The sequence below is a fragment of the Drosophila sechellia genome, chromosome 3L (genome assembly GCF_004382195.2).
Source record: "Drosophila sechellia strain sech25 chromosome 3L, ASM438219v1, whole genome shotgun sequence".
NCBI lineage: Eukaryota > Metazoa > Arthropoda > Insecta > Diptera > Drosophilidae > Drosophila > Drosophila sechellia.
Genome location: NC_045951.1, coordinates 12,234,800 through 12,248,384, shown reverse-complemented (window position 1 = coordinate 12,248,384; position 13,585 = coordinate 12,234,800). Strand labels below are relative to the sequence as shown.

The window sequence follows — 13,585 nt, the reverse complement described above, 5'->3', positions numbered from 1 at the left end:
GACTGACTAGCTGCAGTTTCGTCCTCGGGACATTCGCGATATCCATCTGCCAGAAAAATGAAATGAGGGGCTGTAATTGCCGTTGAAGCTGCCTCCTGGATGTGTTATTAACTTGTTAAGCGAAAATGGCACATATAATGGCCACTTGTCGGCCTTATCCAAATCCTGTCCGGAGGATCCTTTTGGTCTCTTCATTTTCTCTTTTTTTTTTTTGCTGTGTGAGGAAGTTAAATTTGTGTCTGTTTTTCTGAATGGTTTTGTGCGCCCTATTTGGGCTCTAATTTTATTAATTATGCTTTGTTTTTTTTTTATATTTCATGTACCCATTGGATGTTGCGGAATGCAGTATGTAAGTATTACTATTTTTATCAATAAAATTAGACATAACAAATTAATCGATCAACTTGTAAAATATATACTAAGTATCTAAATTCTAGTATACTCTTATAACTATGAATTAGCCCAAGAATAAAAGCTCATCCAACATAAATCTAAAATATTTCATAGTCTAGTTTCAAAGGGTCTTTCGATATCATATATACTTTTGAGCAAGAAAGAATTGGAACAGATTGGAATTTTAGAGATGCAGCTATATAAACTTAAGTTTAAGCCATCCTCTTAAATATTTCGAATAAACCAGTCGTGAGATATAGCAACACACCCTTGGAAAATGCTGTTTTCAGCCACCTTGAGTTAGTCCTTAAAAAGGCTTTCCAAACCGCGAACTGTGTGAGATATTCGCAAACATACTTTTATGATCATGAAGCAATAACGGATCAGGGCAAACACGGTTAAATGTCGCACGACCTAGGTATTGGAATCTTTGCAGCTGGAATTTCTGGCCACTTTGGGTATGCGCTGCGATGGGATGCGAGGGCAGGAAGGATTTCGCATCCGAATGCGAATCTGAATCCACGACGATGCAGTGAAGCGGTGGTTGGCGGTGTGGAGGATCCGGCGGCGAGGCAAATCGCTCTGTTTGCTCTTGCGGTGTGCCAATACAATGCCACAGCTGAACGAGACACAAGAATTTATGGCATTTCACTTTCAAAGACACAAAATTCCTGTCCCTTGCCACCATTAATGGAATGGACAATAAATTTAAACGTGCAGACGGACAACGTGCCATATGTAAAAAGGCTAAGGCTAAGACTCAGACTCTGGCTCAAACTCAAACTCAGACACTGTAGCGGCAACTTCCCGAAATGGCTAAAATCGCTCCGCAGCCCGGCGAACTGCGCGTGAGACGATTTGTAAGCCCGGCCCAAACCGGTCGCCGCAAAAACCTTTCAGCATCTGCCATCCAGTTGGCTAACAAGGCGATAATCCACGGACAATGCCAACTTCGATGCGAATCTCGGCCCTTTTATAATTAAACGCAGGCAGTGGAGAGATGACGACGGCCTGGTTATAAATTCTATGTTCTAATAATTGCGGGAATAGCAACTAGAACTTAAATTAATTATCAAATATCAAATCTAAAGGAAATATCTATCAATTTAGATGGCTAATTGATCTTAAACTATCTAGCAATACAGCAAAATCTTTTTTACATTTAGTTACTAAAATGAAAAGCTTATCATTTAGGTTGTCAGAAAGAAGCAGGCAAATTTTTAAGCCATTTCAAAGGCATACTTAATTTATACTATATAAATTAATAGTATAATGTGTTATAAATATTAATGAAATATTTCATCACATTTTATGAGTTAGAAAATGACTTAAAAACCCATTTCACATCGAATAATGATATGCCAAGGTTAATCCAATAGAAATCAATCGAGATAGCAGCAAATGCTGATTGCTTTATTGTTTTCGCTGATTCCATTTTTGCCACCATGTCGCATCATTTGAGAATTTAATTCGCCTTATCTAATGCGCTAAAAAATGCGCTAATTGAATAGAGAGGAGTCGCAGAGTATCACTGTAACCAAATTATATACACATTCCACCGCTGCTCACGCTGCCCCATCTCGCAGCCTTCCAGCATCTCGCAGAGATTACCAGATGCAGAGTTCGCGATTCCCAGCTTGCAGCTCCTGGCCGTGATCATTGGTTGTGGTCGAAAGACAATGGACGAGATTAAATGCCAGCCTGGGCAGATTAAGATGCATCGACAGCAATAACTACGTCAGCGGCGGGAGCTGGAGATGGAGCTGGATGTGGATGGTGGAGCTTCTTAAACGGGAGACACGAAACAAATTTCCCTTGAAAAGAATTACATACCGATCGCCTGCATCGGCCAGACTATGGGAATTGACTGAAGATCTGAAACTCTATTTGTTCTCGGGCCGTTCCCGTTTGCGATCTTTCGATCCTCGCGCTTGTCGCGTTTGTCCAGTGAGTCCAGAAAGTCAGGAAAGTGACCGTCTTCATTGTCAACACATGGTGGATATATGTATACATACAAGTACGTGGGCTGCAGTGCGGCGGCAAACAATTCTATAGAAAATCAGACATGCACCGCCGCGCGCCGAGATGGAGATGCACTGCTGCTGGCGGGATCTGGCCAAGATCTGCGCGACCAAGATGCTCCAGCTTCGGCTCCAGTTCCGTCCCAGCCAGTAAGCCAGCAAATGGCTTATCGCAGCCGAGCGAATCGTTTTGCCATACTAAATTATTATGTTAACATGAAAATAATTGAGGCAACAGGCATTCGGCGGTGGCTGGCCAATTTATTTATATCGCTGAATCTCGGATACGGCAGCTGGGTCGAGTCCTCAACCTGCGTCCCTGTCCGCGGAGACGATGCCGAGTTCGGCGGTCCAGGGACCAATTGATGGCGGTACAAATAGTTTCAGAAGTGGGGCATCTGCGTCGCGATTGGGACACCGACTACCGTTCAGATGGCGTGTTCACAATTAATCCCTCAACAAATATCTGTGAAAACATAAAAAAAGGGAAGCTATCACCAGCTAAATGTAACTAGTATTAAATAAGATAGTTTAAAACTTGCTGATAATCTATATTAAGTGATAATTTAAATAAATAAGAGATACTTAAAAGTGATATAAGGATAGACTCCTACAATCTCAATTTTATTCAATTGCCAAAGATTTATTATGTAATTTAGGTTATTATATGCATACTATACATCAGAATTTCGGTTTATTAATATTTAAAATGGAGTAATACAGTTCTGTATGTTTTAAATAACTAAAATATGTTAATAATGTCACCTTACTTTAGATTTACTTTAGTGTTTGCTTTGAATATGGTCTGATGCCTGCGCATGATTATCATGAAATTTGAAAAATTCCCCTAGACAGACATACTAATCCCCTACTAATTTTTCAGACCGCTCTACACTGGGCAGCGAAGCACGGAAACGAGGATGTGGTTAAACTAATTGCCGGCACCTACAAGGCGGATGTGAATGCGAGAACGGTAAGCGATTATCTGAGATGCAGACGTGTAAACTTCATGATATTAAAACGCCCCATTATTTCCATCTGATCGCCTGCGCCAACTGTTGACTTCGCTGCAGAACGGGGTGAGTATGTGATGTCATGTGATGTGTACATCTATTTTGGCCATTTTAATAATATATACGATAGATAGCCAACTTATTGGCTTGTCCCAGTCGCGCGTGAATCGGCGTCACATGTCACCGAATCGCGACTCCGAACATAACCCTTTCCCGCAGGAATTCTGCATTTCGGATAGAGCAGGCTGTGACAAATCATGACGAGCATATCCAATTGGTCTTCACCAGCGTGTCACCTCCCTTCCAGGCAACGCAATCCTTTCGAGTTTACAAAATTTTAAATTGAACGTCGCTTTGTTCCGGCGAAATTAAACTCACTCAATTGTATTCAAATGTCACAGACACATTTCAAAAACAAAGTGAATTGTCAATCACAATCCGCAGGATTCGATGCGCCTCTTGCCAAAAAAAAACACATAAATTCCCAAAGCAAAACACGCATTTGATAATTCACATGGAAATTTAAAGCGATATTACACTATCAACAGCTTGAATTTTAATTCCTACAAAATTAATTGTTATCAGAATAATTTAAAGTATTTAATGAACTATTCACTTGGTGATTTAGAGCGATTTAACTCTATAAATATCTTAAATTCCCAAAGCAAAACACGCATTTGATAATTCACATGGGAATTTAAAGCGATTTTACACTATCAACAGCTTGAATTTTAATTCCTACAAAATTAATTGTTATCAGAATAATTTAAAGTATTTAATGAACTATTCACATGGGAATTTAGAGCGATTTAACTCTATAGATAGCTTGATTTTTAATTCCTACTTAAATATGAGTTGCTAGAATAATTTTATGTATTTAATGAACAATTTACTTGCATTTATTTATTTTCTATTTTTATTATTATTACCATTATTCAGGGATACACTCCTCTCCATTTGGCCACCCAGTTTGGTAGGGATAACATCTTTGAATTACTTTGGAATGTTTACAGTGAGTACTAATATTATTACTACAACCAAAATACAACATTTAAGTAAGCAAAAAAGGTCATAATAATTAAACAATATTTTTAATAATTTTTATTGATTGTTATATTGATTGAAATGCTTTGAAAATAATCACAAACTATGTTTTTTATGCGAAATTAATTTTAAATTGGCTTACTGGTTTGCGATTTATGAACTGCTGCTTATATTTACTTAAAAGTTGCAAAATAAACTGAATTAAATTATTTGTTGTTGTCAATCCTGCAGAGGCCAATCGGGACATCATGGACTGGAGCGGCAACAAGCCACTGGACTACAGTCGCCAGCGGTCGAGCGTCTCGGCCTCGACGTGCAGCAGTGAGTATGAAAAGTATTTCCTCGGTGCGGATGTGGGCAACAGCTTCCGCAAGCTGGGCTTCATTGAGAGTAGTCAGATCACCGGCGGCACACTGAGCAGTGCACTAACACGTGGCAAGAAGCGGGCCCAGAATCGGTTTGCCACCATCAGCGGTGGTTCGCTTGGCGGTGGCGCTGTCTCCCGCTCCCAGTCGATGACGGTCAGTCGGCGGCCCAAGAAGCAGCCGGGTCAGCCGCTCTCGGGGATCTTTAGGCCCGCCACCGAGGACGCCGATCTGTTGCCCTGCGAAATGGAGGGGCAACCGGTGCCATTCCGTGGCGCCAGCACGCGTCGCAAGGAGAGCTTCCTGCGCAAGACCTTTCGAGCCACCGCGGGTGGCAGCCGGCGGCCGTTGGCCAAAGATGTATTTACTAACCCACCGGAGCATGGTTAATTGCTATCCTCAAATCTTTTACCTGTATTTACACTTTCAACATTGCGCTAATGTATATTACTTATATGTCACAACAATGTTACAATTGGTTGGGGCTGTACTATATTATACATTCTATACTTTTACATTGTAACTGATCCGGTATCTATGAAATTTTGTAACATCACTAAACTTTACTAGCTTTTAAGTACCAAAGCATGGCCTTAATATAGTATATATTTACCAAGGTGTATTAACTTTATATAAGTAATCACACTTTTATGTATATAAATAATCGCATGTGTATCGCAAGGAAAAGCGCAATAAACTACTGGCACCTTTAAAACAAAAGCATTAATTTATAAATAAGTCCTATATAACTAAAAAAAAACTTAACTCAGTTAACAAAGAGAATGCGCTTTGGGAAATAATAATAATTTACCCTCGTTTGCAAACATACATCAAACTTACCGAAATTTAGAGCATACAAACCCCAAATCGAGTCAGTAATTAATGTTAAATGGGAATCAATCTATCTATCTATCTATCTATTTTTGATTTTGCTGCATGTAGAGATACAAGCGATGCGATTCAGCGGCGGACTCAACGGAACGTGGAGGCAGGTTGAGATCTAACGATCTTGAGTATTTCAAAACCCTTAGTGTTGATTTTGTGCGATGTTCAATTTATTTTGCTAACTTTACGTTGAATTTGCAACCTTTGGTTTTTTTTATATATAATGCTTTTCGTACTTTGGTAGCTTTAAAACTTGTATTTTAGTTATATTTTGCTAGCATTTGAGTTGCATTTCCCGTTTGCGTTGCCAAGTTGGTAAGTTTTCTTTGTATTATTTTCAATGTTTATGCTCATCGCTCGCATTATTTTATAATTGTTTCCAAAAAGTCCGCTAACCCAAGGCATTTTTTTTTCAGTTTATGCACGTTCATTTGATATGATTATTATATAAAATGAATAAATATTAATGCATTTTATTTGTTTTGTCCGCTTTGCAGAAATCAAGGCTCGCAAAAAGCATGCAAGTAAGTCATTTTCAAATGCAAATTAAATTTTATGACTGAGTATATTATTTTTCCATTGCAGTCGAAAAAGATTTGGGCTTCCTACGGATTGGTTCTCTGAATGTCCGGGTAAAGAAGACCACCGAGGCGTTCAGCAACTTCTTGGGAGTGGGCAATGGCAGTGGGGTGGCGCCGACGGGCTATGGCAATGGCGGGTCGGCGGGAGCAGCAAATCGCCATCACCCTCGATCTCACCGAGCCCCTCATCAGCGTCATCATCACCACGTTGGTACGACACGGAGTCGCCATCCGAATCAGAGGGCAGCGATGAGCACACCCTATGCCACGAACGGCGGCCTTCCGTCAAGGGCGAGTGTGCCCAATAGCCGGAACATCTACGATGGAGTGCACAAGTCGTGGGGATCGGCGGACAACATACCGCATCGATCGGAGGACCTAATGCCGCCGCCCAAGGCGGTGGAGTATATCAGCAAGCGGAATAAGTCCTCGAAGCGTTCGTCCTATGCATCGAACACCACCGATTCGCCGCGTGATTCCATCTGCTCCTCGAACTCCAGCTCGAATCTGAATGGCGGATATAGCAGCATGCCCACGACACCGAATCAGTTGCGTGCTCCCAAGGGCATCGCCGCATCCTTCGCCGTGGACTCCGACTCGGACTCCGCCTGCGGCTTCGACTCCAGCTGGTCGGTCAACTGTCGCGGTTCCTCGAACAGCAATCGCTCGCAATCCTAATTACCTGAATATTGTTGTTAGCCCAGCCTGAATGTCTACATACCATGCAACTTTTAACATTGACCATGGAATTTTTTTTTTTTTTTTTTTTGCTTTTCTTTTATTTATTGAATCTTCTTGTATAAGAACTAACAATAAGTTTAAAAATCTTAACTATAACAAGTATTTTTTGAACAGTTGTATTATTTTTCCAACTGTTCTATGATTAAGCGGCCCTAATAATTTATTCGCTGGGTTGGTAGGTCCTTTCGCCGGAGTCGGGAACGGCTGCTGAGCTGGATTAGACCTCGCGCTAGGTGGTTGGGGTGCGTGTAAAGCTTGCTATGGTATTTTTCCTTAAGTTCCGTGATTGCGTTGGTAACTGATGGGATATTTAAGTCTCTTTGGATGTTTTCACTCCGAACGTACCACGGTGCCCCAGTGATGGTTCTCAGGATCTTTGATTGTGCTCGCTGTATGATGTCAATATTGCTGTTGCTGGCATTGCCCCATAACTGTGAGCCATAGGTCCAGATAGGTTTCAATACAGAATTGTAGAGCAAGACCTTGTGGTCTAGGCTGAGCGGAGAACCAGAGTTGATGAGCCAGTGTAAGTTGTTGGCTTTGAGTTTAAGTTGGGTTTTTTTGGCTTCAATGTGCCTGCGCCATGTGAGTCTTCTGTCAAGGTGTACTCCTAGGTATGCTACCTCATCTGCTTTCGGGAGTGGTATGTTGTTCAACAAGAGCGGAGGACAGTCTTGTCTGTTTAGCGTAAACGTCACGTGCTTGCATTTTTGCTCGTTTACTTTTATTCGCCAGTCAGAGAGCCACTTCTCAATGTCGATGAGGTACAGTGCCAACTGTGCTGTGGCTTGGATAGGGGACCTTGAACGGCTAAGGATAGCTGTGTCGTCGGCAAATGTGGATACCGTTAAGCGACTATTTGTAGGGATGTCGGCTGTATATATGAGGTATAATGTTGGCCCAAGAACGCTGCCTTGGGGGACTCCAGCCTCAATTGTATGATCAGTGGAAGTGGCAGTGTTGCACCGCACTGCAAACTTTCTGTTATAGAGGTAAGACTTTAGAAGTTTGTGTGTGCTTTCGGGTAGGGATGTTTTAATTTTAAACATTAGGCCGTCGAGCCAGACTCTGTCGAATGCTTGGGATACGTCTAAAAATACTGCTGTACAGTATTCGCGATATTCAAATGCAGTTCTTATTTCCGTTGTAATACGATTCACCTGTTCAATGGTTCCATGGCTTTCGCGAAATCCAAATTGGTGGGCTGGGATTATATTGTGGTATATCAGATGTTGATTAAGTCGGATCAGCAGGCATTTTTCAAATAGTTTCGAAATACATGAGAGTAGACTTATTGGTCTGTAAGATGAAGCGACTGTGTGGTTCTTACCAGGCTTTGGAATCATTATGATAATCGACCTCTTCCATCGTTGTGGAAAGTAACCAAGTTTGGTGATGGCATTAAAGAGCTTGGTTATGTAGCGAACTGCAGAATGTGGCAGCTGGATGATCATTTCCGGTGTTATAAGGTCGCAGCCGGGGGATTTTTTCGGGCTGAGATTGTCTTTGATTATTTTAGTTACTTCTTTAGGGCGAAACACAATTGGGGTGTGTTGCTGGTGGCAGTTTACGGGATAGGACGGTAGCGCGAATGTGCTAGTAGCCTGGTTTGGCGTGAACACATTTTGTAGGTGAGCGGCAAATGTGGTGGCTCTGTCTTCATCACTACGGGCCCAGCCACCTGAGGAATTCCTTATCGGCAAAACGGTTTCAGTCGGTGGGCGAAGAGTTGAGAGGGCTCGCCACAGTGACTTTTGTTTTGTGCCTGTTGGTGTGAGTTGCTCTATGTATCGGCGCTGATCGTCGTCCTCTTCTTGTTTCAGAGCGTTGGCCAGTTTCCGTGTGGCTACTTTTAGCTTTTGTTTTGCAGTTGGGGATCTGGAGGATTGCCATTCTCTGCGTAAGCGTCGTTTTACGTGGACGAGTTGCTCGATTTGTACGTTGGTCTTTTTTGAATTAATTGTATTATTTGTTATTTTGGGCGTTGCAGTAAGAGCTGCTGCAGTAAGGATGGATTGCAATGCACACGTGCAGCTCTCTATATCAGATTCAGTATTGAGTTTTGGGTTTAGCTCAATATGTGAACTTATATATTTTTTATACCTGAGCCAGTTTGTTTTGTGGGAAGTCAGTCTGGATGGTGGTTTAACGTTTTCTGCGTGCCGGCGGAGGTGAATTAGTACAGGCGAGTGGTCAGATGACAGATCCGGCAGACATTCAGCTTTAACCAAACTGCGGGAAATATTTTTCGTAACTGCGAAGTCGATCAGGTCAGGCAGCTTATTGAGGTCTGATGGCCAGTATGTAGGACTCCCGGGGGAAACATGGTCGAGTTTATTAGTGGCTTTAATTATAGTCTTATAAAGCTGTTTTCCTTTTGGGTTCACAAGTCGCGATCCCCAGTGAGTGTGTTTAGCGTTGTAGTCGCCTGCTGCAATGAAGTGTGGCCCTAGTGCTTGGAAGAGACCATGGAATCGTGAAAGTATTTGTTTTTAAATTAACTAATATATAATATATTGACCATTATTTAGACTTTACAATTTATTGTGTTTGTAAAAGTTTCATTTAAAAGTATCTAACATTTGTTACTTCCTATTTTGTGCTCTTTTCTAGGGACTTTCAATATAATATATTTTTTAATGTGTATTTTTTATTTGAAAATAAAGCTTCTATGCTTTTTTATGCATTTATGAATAAATTGTGTTAGTGATTTTATTTGTTATTACTCATAATACAATTTTTACGTCATTTTTTTTTTAATATCCAAATCTATCCAAATTTAAATTTTTCGTTGCGCGCGCACTTCAAAAAAAAACCGTTAAGACATTTCTCATAATACCGCCGAAAATACTGAAAATATGGTAAACTAGAAAATTAGTCTTCCTCTTCTCTTATTTATAAACGATACACGTGCGGCAAAAAAAGTTTGTTTTAAATTTGAGCCGAAATAAAACACTTAACATGGGCAAAAAGGACAAAAACAAGAAGAAGGGCAAGGGAGCGGAGAAAACCGCTATGAAAACGGACAAAAAACAGGCGGCGCGGCAAAAGAAAATGCTGGAAAAACTGGGAGAAGTACAAACAACAAAATGCAATAACCATAACATTATGTTTACTAAACGAATAATAAACTATTCAGGCAAATATAGCTGATATCATCCAATTACTGGAGGCCAAGGAGGGCAAGATTGAGGCCATCAGTGAGTCCGTTTGCCCGCCACCAACTCCCCGATCCAATTTCACCTTAGTTTGCCATCCGGAAAAGGAGGAGCTCATCATGTTTGGCGGCGAACTGTACACTGGCACAAAAACCACCGTGTATAACGATTTGTTCTTTTACAACACCAAAGCCGTCGAGTGGAGGCAGCTGAAATCGCCATCGGGACCCACGCCCAGAAGTGGACACCAAATGGTGGCGGTGGCCAGCAATGGAGGAGAACTCTGGGTAAGTTATCAGCTAAGGAGATCTCCGTGTAAAGTTATTTACTATATGAACTCTACAGATGTTTGGTGGCGAGCACGCCAGTCCCTCCCAGCTGCAGTTCCATCACTACAAGGATCTCTGGAAGTTCGCACTGAAATCCCGCAAATGGGAGAGGTTAACTGCGCCCAATGGACCAAGTCCTCGGAGCGGGCATCGAATGACCGTCTCCAAGAAGCGCCTGTTCATCTTCGGTGGCTTCCATGACAATAATCAATCGTATCATTACTTCAATGATGTTCACATCTTCTCATTGGAATCCTATCAGTGGCTTAAAGCGGAAATAGCAGGTGCGATTGTGCCATCTCCTCGTTCTGGTTGCTGTATTGCAGCTTCTCCGGAGGGAAAGATCTACGTGTGGGGCGGTTACTCGCGGGCCTCCATGAAGAAGGAGGCGGACAGAGGAGTAACACACACGGATATGTTTGTCCTGAGTCAAGATAGTAAGAGCTAGAATCTCTGATTCATATTCCTTATTTTAATATCTCCTGCTTCCATTCAGAAAACGCCGGCGATGCAGACAACAAGTACAAGTGGGCACCTGTGAAACCTGGCGGATATAAGCCCAAACCGCGAAGTAGCGTTGGCTGCACTGTGGCTGCGAATGGCAAGGCCTATACATTCGGTGGTGTTATGGACGTCGATGAGGACGACGAAGATGTGCACGGACAGTTCGGCGATGATCTACTGGCCTTCGATTTGACCTCCCAGACATGGAGATTGCAGGAGATCCAAAATAAAAGCAGCAGCGCTGAGAAGAAGGATTCGGAGGAAAGCAAAGACGTGGAGATGTCGGCTGTTGATAAGCCAGTGACCACCACCACGGATGGAATTTTCACGGTCACCGTTGGCGGACCCAGTACCAGCACGCCATTCGTGTCCAAAATACCCAGCCTGTTCGCCAAACCCAAGCCGACGAATGTGCCATCTCCGCGCATGAATCCCGGCATGTGCGTGTGCAAGGGAACGCTGTATATTTTCGGTGGCATCTTCGAAGAGGACGACAAGCAGTTCACCTACAACGATTTCTACGCCCTGGACTTGCACAAGCTGGAGTGGAAGGTGCTAATCCCCAATAGCTTGAAGGCCCACGAATGGGAGGATAGCGACAGCAGCAGCTCTGACGAGGAGTGCAGTGGCAGCGATGAGGATATCTCCAGCAGCTCGGGCATGGACACGGATTAAGAATTTCCAATGACTATATATTAAATTTGGTTAACAATTGTACACATGTATAAAAATGGAATATTTTCAACTGCTGAGTAAGCTCGAAATTCTCACAGCTCCAGAATCTCGGTGAGAATGCGTTGCGTGTCCTTGGGAGTATATACCCTATGGCTGATGGTTCGAGGATCGCTATAGATCTCATAGTCATTGCCGCCCGGCTCCGTTTTATCGCCGAAAAAGTGGATTTCCTTGAACTTGTAGTGCGCTTCGATGTGTCGCAAGCAGTAGGTCTTGTCCCAACCATGCGGGAAGACATCGAAGCTGATCTGACCACCAATCGAGTACGTGAGATCCACATCGGCAAACTCCTGCTTCAGGTCCTTGATCATTTTCTCGCGCACCTTGTGCTCAATGTCGTATTCGGCGAACATGTTGCGCTCCTCCCGAGTGCACTGCCTGCCAATGGGACACACGTTCATCATGCCATTCCGGAACTCGATGAAGGTGCCCCTCTTGATGGGCACATCCAGTTCGGACAGATAGCGCAGCACAAAGTTAATGAAACGCTTCACCGTCTCCTCGCCCAAATGCATGATGATATTCTGCTTTCCCACCTCCTTTCCGCCCTCGATCTGCACCAGCCCATTCTCCGGGAATATGAAGTCGAACTCGTTGAGTATCTTCCTGCCGTTTAGCTGCTCGAACATCTTCTCCAGATCCGATCCTCCGACGATTCCGATGGTCGCCCTCGGCTTCACCCGCGAGTAGAAGAACTCCTCGAACTCCGGCGTGACCACGGATCTGGGCATCGTTAGCGTGCCGTCCACGTCGAAGAGCAGCAGGATTTCATCACGCTTCAATGCGGCGGTGCTCATTTTGCATTTAAGCTGGGTGGTTAATCAGCAGGTGTTTAATATCAAGATATTTATGTCCACGTATGATTCGAGATAAAGAATTTTACAAGCGGCAACGCAGTGGTGAGAAATCCCCTAAAGTTTCGATGCACCGGCGAGGAACCAGTTCCGGAACCAAAGTGCACACAAAATTAATGTTTTGAATTGCCTTTTACGTTAAATTTACTATTTAAAACAATGAGAATATAAACATTTAAGCACAATCATGTGGATTTTCCTGCACGTATAAGAAACAGTTTAATTCATGGAGTTCATGCTGTCAGAGGACTAATAGCTTCTATTTAAATAGGAATATGTACATTGCAGTTCTTTATCAGGCAAACTAGAATACACATATGTGGGTTCTTAAGTGTAGCATAACAGGGGGTTCTACTGCCTTTTAATGTGCTGCAGTTCATCTCGCTTGATTTTGCTGTATTCCTGCAGCGTCTTGTATTTCTCCGTGTTCACCATTGGGTCCACAATCACGGGGTATAGGGTGAGGCCCACTGCGCCCACAATGCAGGACACGAATCCAACGAATCTCCAACCACGCAGGACTGCCATTTAGCTAAAAAATTGAATATTTTAGCAAACTTTTCGGTTTGTTATTATAAAACACAAAACACCTGGTTGGCCGTAAGATGCTAGAAAACGCCTAATGTGTGGTCACACTACAGCGGTGTGGTGAAGTACAGTAAATACATACTACAAAAGAGATAACTTGATAAAAAGTGAAATGTAAATAAACAAGATTATTATATATATAATATATATAGATATAGATTGAACAAGAAATTTCTTAAATGTTAAATATGTCTTGATTCACATCTCACTTAACCAGACTCCACTGTCTTTGTACCTGTTGGTATTTTTTGAAATTATCTTGTCTATTCTGCCCGCTCTGGTTACACTGGCTTTCTTGAGCTGGGCTTGGGTGTGGTGTTTTGTTTGAGTATTTGTTTTTGAGGAAAGATCTTTTTAGTTAATACACTTATTAA

General features: G+C 42.5%; 4 protein-coding genes across 4 annotated transcripts; 2 read left to right on the top strand and 2 right to left on the bottom strand.

Moving 5' to 3' along the window:
• The first annotated feature begins 325 nt into the window (after window positions 1-325).
• LOC6605466 lies at window positions 326-7,043 on the top strand. Its single transcript, XM_032718291.1, has 7 exons — window positions 326-349; window positions 3,298-3,387; window positions 3,488-3,493; window positions 4,367-4,439; window positions 4,703-4,792; window positions 6,219-6,245; window positions 6,307-7,043. The coding sequence occupies exons 1-7, from the start codon at window positions 341-343 to the stop codon at window positions 6,978-6,980; spliced, it is 969 nt and encodes a 322-aa protein (XP_032574182.1). The 5' UTR covers window positions 326-340; the 3' UTR covers window positions 6,981-7,043.
• Window positions 7,044-9,926: 2,883 nt separating this feature from the next.
• On the top strand, window positions 9,927-11,790 carry LOC6605465 (kelch domain-containing protein 4). The gene is made up of 4 exons (XM_002030262.2): window positions 9,927-10,118; window positions 10,183-10,488; window positions 10,547-10,967; window positions 11,027-11,790. Exons 1-4 carry the CDS (start codon window positions 10,005-10,007, stop codon window positions 11,707-11,709), a joined length of 1,524 nt encoding a protein of 507 aa, XP_002030298.2. The 5' UTR covers window positions 9,927-10,004; the 3' UTR covers window positions 11,710-11,790.
• LOC6605463 (probable phosphomannomutase) lies at window positions 11,706-12,661 on the bottom strand. The gene has a single exon (XM_002030260.2). It carries the CDS (start codon window positions 12,564-12,566, stop codon window positions 11,802-11,804), a length of 765 nt encoding a protein of 254 aa, XP_002030296.1. The 5' UTR covers window positions 12,567-12,661; the 3' UTR covers window positions 11,706-11,801.
• A 152-nt stretch (window positions 12,662-12,813) lies between these two features.
• On the bottom strand, window positions 12,814-13,309 carry LOC6605462. Its single transcript, XM_002030259.2, has 2 exons — window positions 13,214-13,309; window positions 12,814-13,155 (listed from the first exon to the last, which is right to left on the bottom strand). The coding sequence occupies exon 2, from the start codon at window positions 13,149-13,151 to the stop codon at window positions 12,975-12,977; it is 177 nt and encodes a 58-aa protein (XP_002030295.1). The 5' UTR covers window positions 13,152-13,155; window positions 13,214-13,309; the 3' UTR covers window positions 12,814-12,974.
• Window positions 13,310-13,585: the final 276 nt, after the last annotated feature.